This window comes from Aspergillus terreus, genomic scaffold (genome assembly GCF_000149615.1).
Source record: "Aspergillus terreus NIH2624 scaffold_5 genomic scaffold, whole genome shotgun sequence".
NCBI classification, from domain to species: domain Eukaryota; kingdom Fungi; phylum Ascomycota; class Eurotiomycetes; order Eurotiales; family Aspergillaceae; genus Aspergillus; species Aspergillus terreus.
Genome location: NT_165928.1, coordinates 807471 through 820570, shown reverse-complemented (window position 1 = coordinate 820570; position 13100 = coordinate 807471). Strand labels below are relative to the sequence as shown.

The 13100-nt window shown below is 55.0% G+C and overlaps 4 protein-coding genes across 4 annotated transcripts; 3 read left to right on the top strand and 1 right to left on the bottom strand.

The window, feature by feature from the left end:
• Positions 1–165: 165 nt before the first annotated feature.
• ATEG_03850 (putative C6 transcription factor Prf) lies at positions 166–2545 on the top strand (the record flags this gene model as incomplete). Its single annotated transcript, XM_001213028.1, has 5 exons — positions 166–481; positions 547–835; positions 894–1413; positions 1463–1954; positions 2012–2545. The coding sequence occupies 5 exons, from the start codon at positions 166–168 to the stop codon at positions 2543–2545; spliced, it is 2151 nt and encodes a 716-aa protein (XP_001213028.1).
• Positions 2546–3231: 686 nt separating this feature from the next.
• On the bottom strand, positions 3232–4609 carry exg1 (glucan 1,3-beta-glucosidase; the record flags this gene model as incomplete). The annotated part of the gene is made up of 3 exons (XM_001213027.1): positions 3232–4016; positions 4073–4467; positions 4539–4609. The coding sequence occupies 3 exons, from the start codon at positions 4607–4609 to the stop codon at positions 3232–3234; spliced, it is 1251 nt and encodes a 416-aa protein (XP_001213027.1).
• Positions 4610–8231: 3622 nt separating this feature from the next.
• ATEG_03848 (protoglobin family protein) lies at positions 8232–9178 on the top strand (the record flags this gene model as incomplete). The annotated part of the gene is made up of 3 exons (XM_001213026.1): positions 8232–8346; positions 8405–8675; positions 8737–9178. 3 exons carry the CDS (start codon positions 8232–8234, stop codon positions 9176–9178), a joined length of 828 nt encoding a protein of 275 aa, XP_001213026.1.
• Positions 9179–10166: 988 nt separating this feature from the next.
• ATEG_03847 (aldehyde dehydrogenase) lies at positions 10167–11704 on the top strand (the record flags this gene model as incomplete). Its single annotated transcript, XM_001213025.1, has 3 exons — positions 10167–11003; positions 11053–11495; positions 11560–11704. 3 exons carry the CDS (start codon positions 10167–10169, stop codon positions 11702–11704), a joined length of 1425 nt encoding a protein of 474 aa, XP_001213025.1.
• Positions 11705–13100: the final 1396 nt, after the last annotated feature.

Genomic DNA, 13100 nt, shown 5'->3' with positions numbered 1-13100 from the left:
CCTGCCCGTTGATGTGGTTGACATTCGTGATGCTCGTGATCGGCGTCTAGGCCATCGACCGACCGACCGACGTAAGACACACCACTTGCCGCCGCCTAAAACCATTCTTCATCCCTCTATCGCTACTTCTCCTTCATCTCCCTCTTCGTCCCCCTCCACCAGGCCATGGCGGATTTCCTGAACGACCAGTTACACCATCCATCGTCGCAAGACTCGTCCCACCCACGACATTCCCCGACAGACGCAAACTGCCCGACAGCATCCACCTCCGCGGGCCATGCCGACGCCGACAGCTCCACGTATGTCCCGCGCATGAAGCGCATCGCCTGTGTCGTCTGCCGAAGACGAAAGCTCCGATGCGACGGAAAGAGACCTAGTTGTGGGACGTGTTCGCGGCTGGGCCACGAGTGCGCCTACGACGAAGTGCGCAAGAAGAGCGGCCCCAAGCGGGGTTACGTCAAACAGTTGGAGGCACGACTGGGTATGTCGATCCATCTTCGTGTGTTGTAGAATCGCGTCCATGCTCATACCTCTCTTTCTGCGCAGCCCAGGTCGAAACCCTGTTGAAAACTCAGGAGCAGCCGCAGTCACAGCCACCGCAAGGAAACAATTTCCCCGTCGCAATCCCGAACGACTCCACGAATATTCCTGATCTCCCCTCGCTCTCAAATGGCATCGACGAGCCTCCATCGCCCTCCGCTGGTCCGGCAGGCCAAGTACCAGGGGCCTCGATATTCCTGCCGCCAGTGGTGGATCATGGGGAGACGTTTGGATGGGACATGATCAGTCTGGGACTGGAAGAGCCTCTCCCCACCCGTGAGGTGATCGACGAGTTGTATGTCTAGGCATGGCTTGCGCATGGCCCTTCCATGCAGGTTCTAATGTCAAAGCAGAAACCAAATCTATTTCGAAAAGATCCACCCTTCACAACCCATCCTCCACCGTCCACGGCATATGGCATCGATGAACCTCGCCCCGAACGTACGGCCACCCGTGTGCCTGCAGTACATGACCTGGTGTCATGCTGCGTCCGTCAGCGAGAAATATTCGAATCTCCACGGGCTGTTCTACCAACGAGCTCGCAAGTACGCCGAACTAGACGAGACGAAAGGCCTGGGAGAGGGCATTGTGTCGCTGGCGCATTGCCAGACGTGGCTTCTCATCAGCTCTTACGAATTCCGCATGATGTTCTTCCCTCGCGCGTGGCTGAGCTGTGGAAAGGCTTCCAGGTTCGCGCTGATGCTAGGTTTGAATCGGATCGATGGCGCGGTCACAGAGGTCAAGCAGTCGCTTCCCCCGCCGAGAGATTGGACCGAAAAAGAAGAACGACGACGAGTCTTTTGGATGGCGTTTTGCGTCGATCGCTACGCCAGCGTCGGCACCGGATGGCCTGTATTGTTTGATGAGCGCGATGTAAGCACCAGCCGCAAGCTTTCTGCACATGGAGATCTGACCTGGACAGATCACGACGAATTTACCCGCATCGGAAGAAGCATTCCTGCAGAACCAACCACAACGGACGGTCCGCTTTGAGGATATCATAGTGGGCGATGGGCTTTCAACCCTGTCTTCATTTGGAGGGGTCGTGATCATGGGGGTCTTGTTTGGTCGGAATCTATCCCATCTCCATCGCCCCGAACCGCACGAGAACGATAGCGACCTCAATGGCGGATACTGGCAACGGCACCGATCCTACGATAACACTCTGCTCCATTTCGCCCTTGCGATGCCGAGCCATCTCCGGCTTCCTGCGGGCATTCTCGACCCCAACGTGGTTTTCTGCAACATGGCCATCCACACCTCCACCATCTGTCTGCACCAGACGGCCATATTTAAGGCCGAAAAGAACCAGATGCCTGCGCAGATCATCACCGAGAGCAAGCGGCGGTGCATCGTCGCCGCAGACCAGATCTCCAACATCATGAAGATGATCAGCCATCAGGACCTGACAACGGTAAGCATAAACATCTGCCCTCACTCCTCCCAATGCCTTCCGGCTCACGCGCCCTAGATGAACCCATTCATGTCCTTCTGCGTGTACATCGCCGCGCGTGTCTTCGTGCAGTATCTCAAATCCCGCCCCGAAGATACCGCCGCCCGGTCCTCGCTGCAATTCGTCTTCTCCGCGCTCGAAGCCCTCAAACACAAGAACCCCCTGACCGAGTCTTTCCTTGTCCAGCTCGACGTCGACATCGAGGGCACACCCCTGCGGGATCTTCGACCTCGCAGTGCCACAGTAAGCACCGCAACTCCCCTAACCCCTCCACTCACTCACACCCCCAACCTAGACAACAAGTCAATCCGGCAACTCCCCAACGGAACCCGCCTACATCAAAGTCATCGGCAACTGCAGACTCCCCGACACCACCATCTCAAAAGCAATCGCCGCCTACCAGCAGCATCAACAACCCCCCAACCACACACCACCCTCGTCCCTCCCCAGCCGCCAGAAGCGAAAACAGCCCTCCCCTCACTCCTTCCACATGGACTCGACCTCCTCCTCCACAATATCCAGCGACTTCACCCGCCAACAGTCGCAATATAATGCCTCCGGCCCAGCAACAACAACAGCATCAGGTACAGCAATCGCAGACATGGACATGGCCCCCGAATTCGCCGACGCCAAAGCTTCGGACTCCTTCCTCGCCTCCGCCGACCCCCCCGCGGCTCAGGAACAGCCGCAGCAGACGCCGTCTGCTCCACTCGAGAACAACGCGTCAATAGACCAGCTCTCGCTCGGAGGAGGCATCCACAATCCGTACTTGGGGGACATCCCGCTGTCCGCCCGCGTGCTGCCCACTGGCATCGTCACCCCGCTGGATTCCACCGCCTCCGACGGGTCTATGCCGCTTCCTTCGTGGGACTTTAGCGCCACAGCGCCTACCGGACAGACTCCGGATGGGGAGGATATTGACTTGTCGGCCACAAATGTGGATTTTACCGAGGCTCAATGGGCGCAAATATTGGGGTCGGGCTGGGATGCATGGCGAAATCAGGGAAGCAACTTGTAAATGCTGGCGGTTACTTTGACATACACGAATACCCTATACGGAGTACATACGAGCAATCTCTACTTAATGTGAACATAATGGAACCAGCTTTATGAATTCTACAAGCCACTGAATTAACACTAACGAAGAATAGACTAAGAATAGGGATCTAATAGATCACGGAGAAATGAAGTACGATAAGCAAGAGAACGGAAGGCAAGGAACAGGAGAATCTGTCAATCTAGCCGCACTGTCCGGGATACTTTCTGCTCTCCAGAGGGAAGGGGAAGACTCCATTATCCAGTAAGTCCTTCATATCCCAACCAGGGGCACCCTGCTCGGTCTTCCAGTTCCAGAACAACCAGCCGCTCTTCATCTCCCAGGCGTCCAGCTGGGCCTCGATGAAACGGCGCATGTTCTTCTGGTCGTCAGGAGAAAGGTCGCTCACACTGCCTTGAATAAAGGGGCCACAATCGCCGACACTTTCACCGCCCATCGCACCATCATAGCGCGCCCCAACGCCACGGCCGTTCAGATAACGCGCACAGTCGGTCATAGCACCGGTCCACTCACCCACAACGACGGGCTTGGTCGCGGGGGCAAGTTGCGTGCGACCAAAGTCGCAAACACTCCTCACATGGTCGTCGACGCTCATCCGCAGCAGGTTGATGTCGAACACTTCGTAGTGGTGGTTGTCCATCACAATGTTGCCACTGTCGCTAATGAAACCGTTCCAGGGGGTGGGGTTGATGAAGCCGTCTGAGAACACCAGGTCAACATCAGGGCTCATCTGCGTCACAATGTCGTAGGCCTGCTGGTAGTACTCCTTCAGCTGGTCCTCATTGACTCCTCCCGGGATGAATGGCTCATTGACTGCTTCGATGGCGGTAACCACATCACTGCTGGGGACGTAGCGCTCAGCCAGCTTCCGGAACGCGTTGACGGTCTGGCCTAAAGTGTCTCCTTGGCCCCATTGGATGGCTCCTTTGCGCCCACTGTTGTCAAATCCATTCTGAGAGCCCGGAGCTGGATCTTCTTGTTAGCGATTTGGACTGCGGAGCACCGATTAACAGGGTACCCACCTCCGTGCAGATCAACAATGACCTTGAGACCGGCTGCTCCCGCCCATTCAATGGCCCTGTCAAGATACTCGAGTTGACCGTCCACATATGGGTCACCTGGGAGAGCCTCCACGGCCCAGTAACCGATGGGAATGCGGACGTGGTTCATGCCAGCAGCAGCGATGTCGAAGAAATCCTGCTCGGTGATGAAGGTGTCCCAATGGCCGATCAGCCGAGCCTTGGCTTCATCCTGGCCGAGAATTTCGGTATATGTCCACTCATCGACGGCGCCATCCGGGGCCGCATCGAAGAGACCCGGTGACAGCCATGGCTCTAGAACAAGCCAGCCCCCGAGGCAGACGCCGCGGACCATCTCAGTTTCATAGTCGAAGGTGGATGCACGTTTTTCCAGCCGACTGTTGAACCAGTGAGCAGATGGAATCAAATTGGAATGTGTGTGTTCTGCAAGGGGCGGGCCGTCACTCACATTCCTGCAGCATCTGCGCTGGCAGCCAGCACAGAAAGCGCCAGAACGGCCTTTGACAAGTTGTACAACATCCCGAAATCCAATCGCTCACACAAAAACCAGGAGGCTGGGCGTGAGGTATAGTTTCTGAAGGAATCCTGCACCAATGGAATGGAAATCGCCTGGTTTAAGTAAACAAGCAGCTGGCGGGAGGGAGGCCGAATGCAGATCGCTCACAATCCGGCCAGATCTAAGGGTTTTGACACCAGCCAGTATGGCCGGACAGACTGCTTTCAGATCTCTAGGCCTAGATTAGGACCTTGGGTTGTAGCCTTGCCGAAAACAGACAGGTAAGGTGTGGGGTAGTCTAGTGTAACAAACAATGGCTGCTAAAGATACAATGAAGGAGAGGACGGCGAACAAGAGCCTTGTCTTGTGGCCCACTGGAGTCACGAAAGAGGTATACCGAGTTTCGGTCTTAGGTAGTGAAGGAGTTGTGGGGAGATCGTAGGAGAATGTGGAGGGAGTAACTTATCCCACCCCAGTATCCGCTGAAGCCATACTGACAAGAGAGTGGAAAGAGCGACTGTCCGCATATTGAGGCCGCAGTGGAAGTCAATGAATGGGGTTGTACTGATTCATAGTGGTTGGGTTGGGAAAGGGCGTTCAGAGCCCCAGCTTTCCGGGCTTCCTATATTGACAACTGGACGATATTGTGCCAGTGCCGTGCCAGTGTCGCTGACTCGAAGGACATCCGCTATACTGCAGTGATCAGTCGAGGCACCAGCTCATGATTCAGTTGTAGAATTCTTCACACAGTTAGCACTTCGTTTTGGGAATGCGATCTCATGATTTGCATCCTCTAGAGAGCAACCGATCTTGTAGATCGTGGTGGATGTGAGTTTGATTGCACAACGTGGGTGTGGCATTCCTCTGCATTCGGAAGACTTAAGGGAACACTTGCGTGGACTCGGGAATCGATCAGTTCCCCTAGTGAATCTCGCGATGGGAAGGGAAAGGGAGTGGTTGAGCACAATAGGATCAGACGCATCCGGTGATGTCACGTGACGCACGTGGTGCAGGTGGCTTCTGCAGAAGCGGCTTGAACAGTCAACAACATTACATTGCAGCGCTGCAGTTGCAACCCAAACCCCACGCCATGAGCGGCATGTGGCTGCCCTGCATACCTCCAGGGTCGCATTATTATCCAGGGGCGCCGCCTTTTCCTACAGTGGACCAGTCTACAATTCCCGATACCGATCCTTTTGTTTGTTGCCGGAGAGCGGCCGCAATTTCTCGAGACCCCATGATGACAGTAAGTTGCGAGTCCGATCTCACTAATCATGGAAGGCATGGAAACCAATTCCGACCCGCCTCGGTGATCACCAGGCACTATTACCCATCTGGACTCGAAATCCGTTCGCACGCGGATCGGCCTGAAAACCTGAAACTTCCGTGGAGACGACGATGAAGACAACACAGAAGGGAGAGCTGCCGTGGACAACGTCAGGACGGGAGTTATCTTCCATATCGGTTGTAGACTGAAACACACGAGGTTGCTCAGGCCGCGAGGAAGCTTGGATTCATCAACGAAGAACACAACCCCCGCATTTTGTTGCTGGATAATGTGACTGGTGTGAAGAGGACGGCAAGGTTGTTCGCATCAATTGGTCACCGAGATGCCTTGTATGAGACAGAGCACAGTGCACTTCCAAGATAGATTGCGTCCTCCAAGTGAACGTCTCGGGGGCGCTTCTGGGTGCCGTGGATTTCATTCTTTACAGACTCTTCGAGGCCTCGCAGATCGGCATACGGGAAGATTAGATGCCTTCTAGGCGGACTCGTCTCCAGAGCATGTCCAAGAGCAAGGTCCATGCACTCGCATCTCAAACACCTCAACCGTGGTACCGAGATGGATCGTGACAAGCTGTCGATACATCATTTCGGCTGTGTCCAACTCCACGCCATGGTGAATCAGCCATACGAGATCCGAGGAACACCCGGATTGTTAATACTCCGTAGTTCACGAGTATCCGTGCTACCCTTGTCCGGTTCATCGACGTACGATGGAGTCGTAATTGCGCAGTTGTGATTTGTGAAGAAGGACTTTAGGAACTGATTATACCCAAGGTGGAGAATCGGCAACGGTTAGTGGAGAAGACGCGGCACCATCTTGGTAATTTGCTCCGTGGGTGTCCGCTACGGTTATGATATTGCTCGTTTGATTACCAGGGGGGTGGGTGATGAATCTTCCCCGTTTCCTGCTATGCCAGAAGCGACGGGAATGGGTTCTGTTGATAACGGCTTCTTCTACATTGGTTCATGCCGCCGATCATTGTGTCAGGTAAATGGGCCACCCGGAGACGTCAACTTTTCTTGACAGGACGCCATGCATCCAGATTGATGACATCCCTGCCGCTGCCAAAAGCCTAAACATACATCACTGTCCGCCGCATGGTCAAGTGCTTCATCTTCCGACTTCAGCATTTAGATTTTGAACTCTTCTGCTATAAAAAGAAGTCGGTGAGGCCTTATCCACCCTTCTAGAAAATAAACCGGTTTGGATGGCATCAGGCCATACGGCGCAATATGCTGGGGGGGCGGACGGCCGTAAGCAGTGGGACTTTTTTTCCTCTCTTTTTTTCTTTCGGTCTAGTGAATCGATCAGAAAAATTTCTAATTCGGATCATAGGCAGAACTCAATTAGAGACTAATATCGTCCCATGAACACGTCGAGCCCACTCCAGTGCCGACACGATCTGCCCGCATCACACGACACTGAGTCAATGTGGTTCGTAATGGGGGAGCTAGGGAATAGTATGATGAATACATGCTACTTCCCTCTGTAGCGCCGACTTCGCTTAATAGGGACTATTGTTGCTAGGAAAGAACATGGCGATCGACGGGGCAAGCAATTGCCGCGTGTACCACGAGTTATGAAACAATCCATTGTTTGATGTGCAATGGAATTCCCATGGAGCAGAGGAACAAGGGAAATCTATTTCCTGCCTTTAGGTCATAGATGGAGTACAATGGGGCCGGTTGGGCGCGGAAGGGGAATCGCAGAATCGTCTTAGATCTATGCAGGTAAGCAGATAAAAAAACAATAGCCTGACAGGGATCAAACAATGACCTCATGCATAACCACCCAGAACTATTGTACCTATCCTTCTCATTACTACAGAGCTATTATTAACCATTCTAAACTCTATCACCATCTACAGAAACCCCAGTATGATCGGAGGATTACTTTCGTAATCTTGACAGGTCGAACCGCCCCACGGAACCACGTGTTTCATCCATCCCAGGCGCAGTAATTAGCAATATCGGAGACCATCACACCACTGGAAACTAGTCTCGGGATCTCTCTCAAATCTTGACGTCTGATCCCGTCGAGCCACTCTCCTAGCCTGAAACAGTGACCCTTCCTGGTCGCAATGGGACCAGCTCCTCCGTGCGGAGGCGGGTGGACGATGTCCAGGCCGAGATTTCCCTACCCACCGTCCATCGATCTATAAAATCATGCCATGTCGCCGCCCTTCCCATAGATTCCCTTCTTCGTGTCTTCCATTCTTCCATTTCTCTTCCAGACTCTTTCCTCATTCACCTGTTGCCATTGGGATAGCATCCGTGTGTGGTACTATCCACCTCCATCAATCCGGAACTCCTCCCACAACAGTATTCAAGCTGGATCCTCCTAAGCCTCCCCCAAAAATGGAAATCCCCATCGACCCCGGCCGTCCAATCAAACATGTCAGTCGCAAGGCCCTCTACACCCGGCTCGAGGCCCGCATCAACTACCTCCGCGACATGCTGGACTTCAATTCCAGTACGTTCCATCTGTCCAGACCCGACCCAGGGCACCGTGCTAACCGTCTGCTCCCCAGGTGACGTTGAAGCGCTGGTTGGCGGTGCCAAGTACATCAAAGCGTTGATCCCGGCCATCGTCAACATCGTGTACAAGAAACTGCTCGAACAAGACATCACCGCGCGGGCCTTCCACACGCGAGACACCGCCGACGACACCCCCATCGAGGAGTTCTATACCGAGGAGAGCCCCCAGATCCAGCGGCGGAAGATGTTCCTCCGCTGGTACCTGATCCGTCTGTGCTCGGATCCCACGCAGATGGATTTCTGGCGGTACCTGAACAAGGTTGGGTGAGTGGCTCTACCGTGACGCCCCTTCTTCCACAGGAAGAACGACAGCTGACCGCAACAGAATGATGCACTCGGGCCAGGAACGCCTCCACCCGCTCAACATCGAATACATCCACATCGGTGCCCTGCTCGGCTTCATCCAGGACATCTTCACCGAGGCCCTCATGTCGCACCCGCATCTCTCCATGAGCCGCAAGGTGGCGCTCGTGCGGGCGATCAGCAAGGTGATCTGGATCCAGAACGACCTCTTCGCCAAGTGGCGCATCCGCGACGGCGAGGAGTTCGCCGACGAGATGTCCGAGGTCATCATCGACGACCGCGAAGGGTACCTGGGGGAGAAGAAGATCCTGGGCGACGGCAGCAGTGGGAGCTCCAGCGACGACGACCGCTCGAGCATTGCCAGCAGCACGGCGCCGTCGGCCACGTCACCGTGTCCGTTTGCGGAGATCTCGCGGTCGATGTCCAAGTCGTCGTCCGAGACGAAGATCTGGGCGGGGAAGTAAGCTCCGATGGGTGGCTGCGTGTCGGGTGCATATCGGCGTCTGGGTGGGTTTGATGTTTCTGGTAGAGGACCGGTGGTGTTAGGTTTCGTATCGGTATTCAAAGATATCCAGTTGGTTCAATATATTCGTGTCTGTATGGGACGGTATCTACCTAGTAGTGTACGGAGTAGGGTGTGGAAGCCGCGGGTAGTTCCCGACGCATACCCAAACAGAGTACAAGCATCATGTCAATCATGTTTGACTCTAAACTATGCCTAAAGTTTCAACCGCACCGGCAGTTGTCTACGGAGTGAAGACGTTCTAGGTATTCTACTGAGAGTCCACGTTACTGCCGGTAGTTACTCCGTACTTAACTATACTGTCAACGATTACTAAATCTTTATGCTTTCTTGATAATAACAGGTGGCCCCGATGGGCCGGCGCGGGACTACTCCGTACCTTTAACTCCGTAATTCCGAGTCCGTTTTCTTTGCCCACACAGTCAGTCTACAACACAACATGGTGAACAAAGTGTCAGGGGCGCGACTCACAGGTCTATTCAACAGATGTCCAGGGGATGAACTCCATAAGGTATCACTACGCTGGTTCCTACATCCATGACGAGATACCGCGCGTTGAAAGCATTAAAGCACTGGAATGCCTCCCGTCAATGTGGGGATGGAGGATTTCCGAACCGCACCTGAGGAACGAACGGGGGCATATCGGGACAGCCTCTCCTCCCCCACCAGCCGATCCAGGACGCTGCTGAATTTAGTGGGAGAACGTGGAGGACATCCAGCCTCTACCAATAATTAACGCTCCCTTACTGGCGCGGTTTCTCACCCCTCATTGCCGCATTTTCTCCCGGTCCCCCCTTCGCGGCCCCCCTTTAACCCCTCACCTCGCCTCTTCTCCGTGCATTCCAACTACTTAGACCTAGGTGCGTCGAGAACCCTACCTTGTCTGTCTTCTACGTGAAAGTTAACAATTGCCCTCCAGAACCATGACCATGGCCGACATTGTCCCCCTCCTCATCAACAACGAGTCCATCGTGACCGATACCGTCTTCGACGTCTACAACCCGGCCACGGGACAAGTCGCGCACCGGTGCGCCGGCGCGTCCGTCGACGATGCCCGGCGGGCCGTCGACTCGGCCAAGGCGGCATTCCCGGCGTGGAGCAAGACGACGCCGAACGCGCGGCGCGACATCCTCCTGAAGGCGGCGGACATCATGCTGTCGCGGCGCGAGGAGCTGATCGCATACCAGATAGAGGAGACGGGGTCGCAGCGGCCGTTCGCGGAGAAGACGTTTGAGATGGGCGCGGCCTTCATCAAGGACTTTGCGGCGCGCATCCCGTCCATCGAGGGCGCAGTGCCGTCCGTGTCGGAGCAGGGCGAGTGCGCCGTGGTGTTCAAGGAGCCGTACGGGGTGATTCTAGGCATTGCGCCGTGGAACGCCCCCTTCATCCTCGGCACGCGCGCCGTGCTGCTGCCGCTCGCCGCCGGCAACACGGCCATCCTCAAGGGCTCCGAGCTCTCGCCCAAGTGCTTCTGGGCGCTGGGCGACATCTTCCGCCAGGCCGGCCTGCCCGACGGCTGTCTGCAGGTGCTGTACCACAAGGTGACGGATGCGCCCGCCGTCACCGAGGCGCTCATCGCGCACCCGGCCGTCCGCAAGATCAGCTTCACGGGCAGCACGCACATCGGCGCTGTCGTGGCGTCGCTGGCGGGCCGGTACGTGAAGCCCGTGCTGCTCGAGCTAGGCGGCAAGGCGGCCGCCATCGTGCTAGACGATGCGAACCTCGAGCGCGCGGCGTTCAACTGCGCCCTGGGGGCGTTTATGCATGTAAGTGTCTTTTTGCGAGGTTTGGGGGGTCTGTTTCTAACAGGAGTAGTCTGGTCAAGTGTGCATGTCGACGGAGCGCATCATCGTGCAACGCGGCGTTGCGGAGAAATTCCGCGAGCTGCTGGCTGGTGCGGCGGAGAAGGTGTTTGGACAGCACACGCCGGCGCCGGTGCTGGTCGCGGCAGCGGCGGTGTCCAAGAACAAGGCGCTGGTAGCGGACGCGCTGGCCAAGGGGGCGGAGGTGGTGTTTGGCGACGCGGCGGCGACGGAGGCGTGCGGGAGCAGCATGCGGCCGTTGATCGTCGGCAACGTGACCAAGGCGATGGACCTGTACGCGACCGAGTCGTTTGGGCCGACGGTCTCGCTTATGGTGGTGGACAGCGAGGAGGAGGCGGTGGCGCTGGCCAACGACACGGAGTATGGACTGTCCTCGGCGGTGTTTACGGATAACCTGTTCCGGGGCCTGCGGGTGGCAAAACAGATTGAATCCGGGTAGGTTGATCTTCCGCTGACTACGAATCTTGGAACGGGGATGCTGATCTAGGGTCTGACGTAGGGCGGTCCATATCAACTCGTTGACGATCCACGACGAGGCGGTGCTGCCACATGGAGGGTACAAGAGCAGTGGATTTGGGCGGTTTGGAGGGGCGCACGGGTATGATGAGTGGTTACAGACCAAGACGGTGACATGGGTAGAGTAGAGCAGTACTCCGTAGGAGTAGTATATGCATTAGGATGCAGTATAGTATATGCAGTATGATGAGGAGTGAAGTCATGTCATGTCCGAATGGAGTATGTCGTGCGATGTAACCTTGCTCATGTTGAACATGAGGTTACATGGTGTTTTTAGTATTATTATTAGTATCTTTTAGCATAAAGTCATTGTGAGGTGGACGTTGACCGCCAGAATCGATAGTTCGATCGGTCCAAGACAGGCCCCAGTTAAGCGAAGCGCTACCGCAGTATTTTCGGGGTCTTCTTCTGCAAGGATGCACGTTGCCGGAGAATTACAGTACATATACTATTATATTACAGAGCATTATTATTATCATGCTTTGTACCTAAGTAAAGGATTCAGGCTGAGCGGTTTAATTAAACCCAGGCTGAGCGCTCCACCCGCCGTCAGGAACAAGAAAGGAGCGACGGCGGTTCATACCCAACTGTGGTGGTGGTTGTGGGGGATGGGTTCATCCTCGGAGGAGACAGCGATGATCAGGATGATCCTCCTTTCATTCCTCTACAGGTATCTCTCTCATATTCCTCTCACCTCTCATCTGATCTTTCATACTCTACTCTGTCCTCTCCTTTGTACTCCTAGGCAACCCCTGCTGCCTGGTCACCAACAGTAAGACAAGTGGGGTGCATTTGCAATCTTAGTTAATTTCGAGGATTCCTCTTGAGCAATCGCTTCGTCGCCCCCAAATAACGCGACCTGTTAGCGCTCAGCCTCATCCAGGCCAATTTCACAAACTTTTCTTTCGGGGAGACTCCGTTTGTCTCTGTCATACCTGATGTATGGAGTAGAATGTTCGGTCTCCTGTCATACGTCTGTCGTGTCCTGTACCTGAGTAGCTACCCACCTAAGGTACATACAGTACCTATTGACCTGTTCTGCACCACCTCGTATCTGCAACTGTACCTACTCCATCGTGAGTCTCCATCCAGGTAACTAAACCATCATCTCATCTCAACAGTCTAAGCCACCCTAGTCCATAACCTTCGTCCCTCCCAGTGGAGGCATTCCACGCCTCCCGTTGGCGAGCGGCTCGTACACTAGTCCTGCTAATCTCCGGACTAAGACCATCGCATCCAGCATTCTCAGGGTCTCTGTCTTGGGAACAACCACATTCCACCCAGTCACGATGTCTCTGGCCAGGCCCTAACGGCCTAGCTCTCGCCCTAGGAGTATTTCATCCAACAATTCCCTCGCCCCCTCCTCCTTTCTCTCTTCTTTCTCTCTTTTCCTCTTTTCCTTCGCTTCGCTTCCTCACCTCGCTTCCAACTTTGCCTCTCTCTCTCTTGCATTCGGCTATCAGCCTAGTCACTCCTTAAAAGCCTCTCCCTCTGTCGGTCGTCTCAGACATATCATCTTCTTCC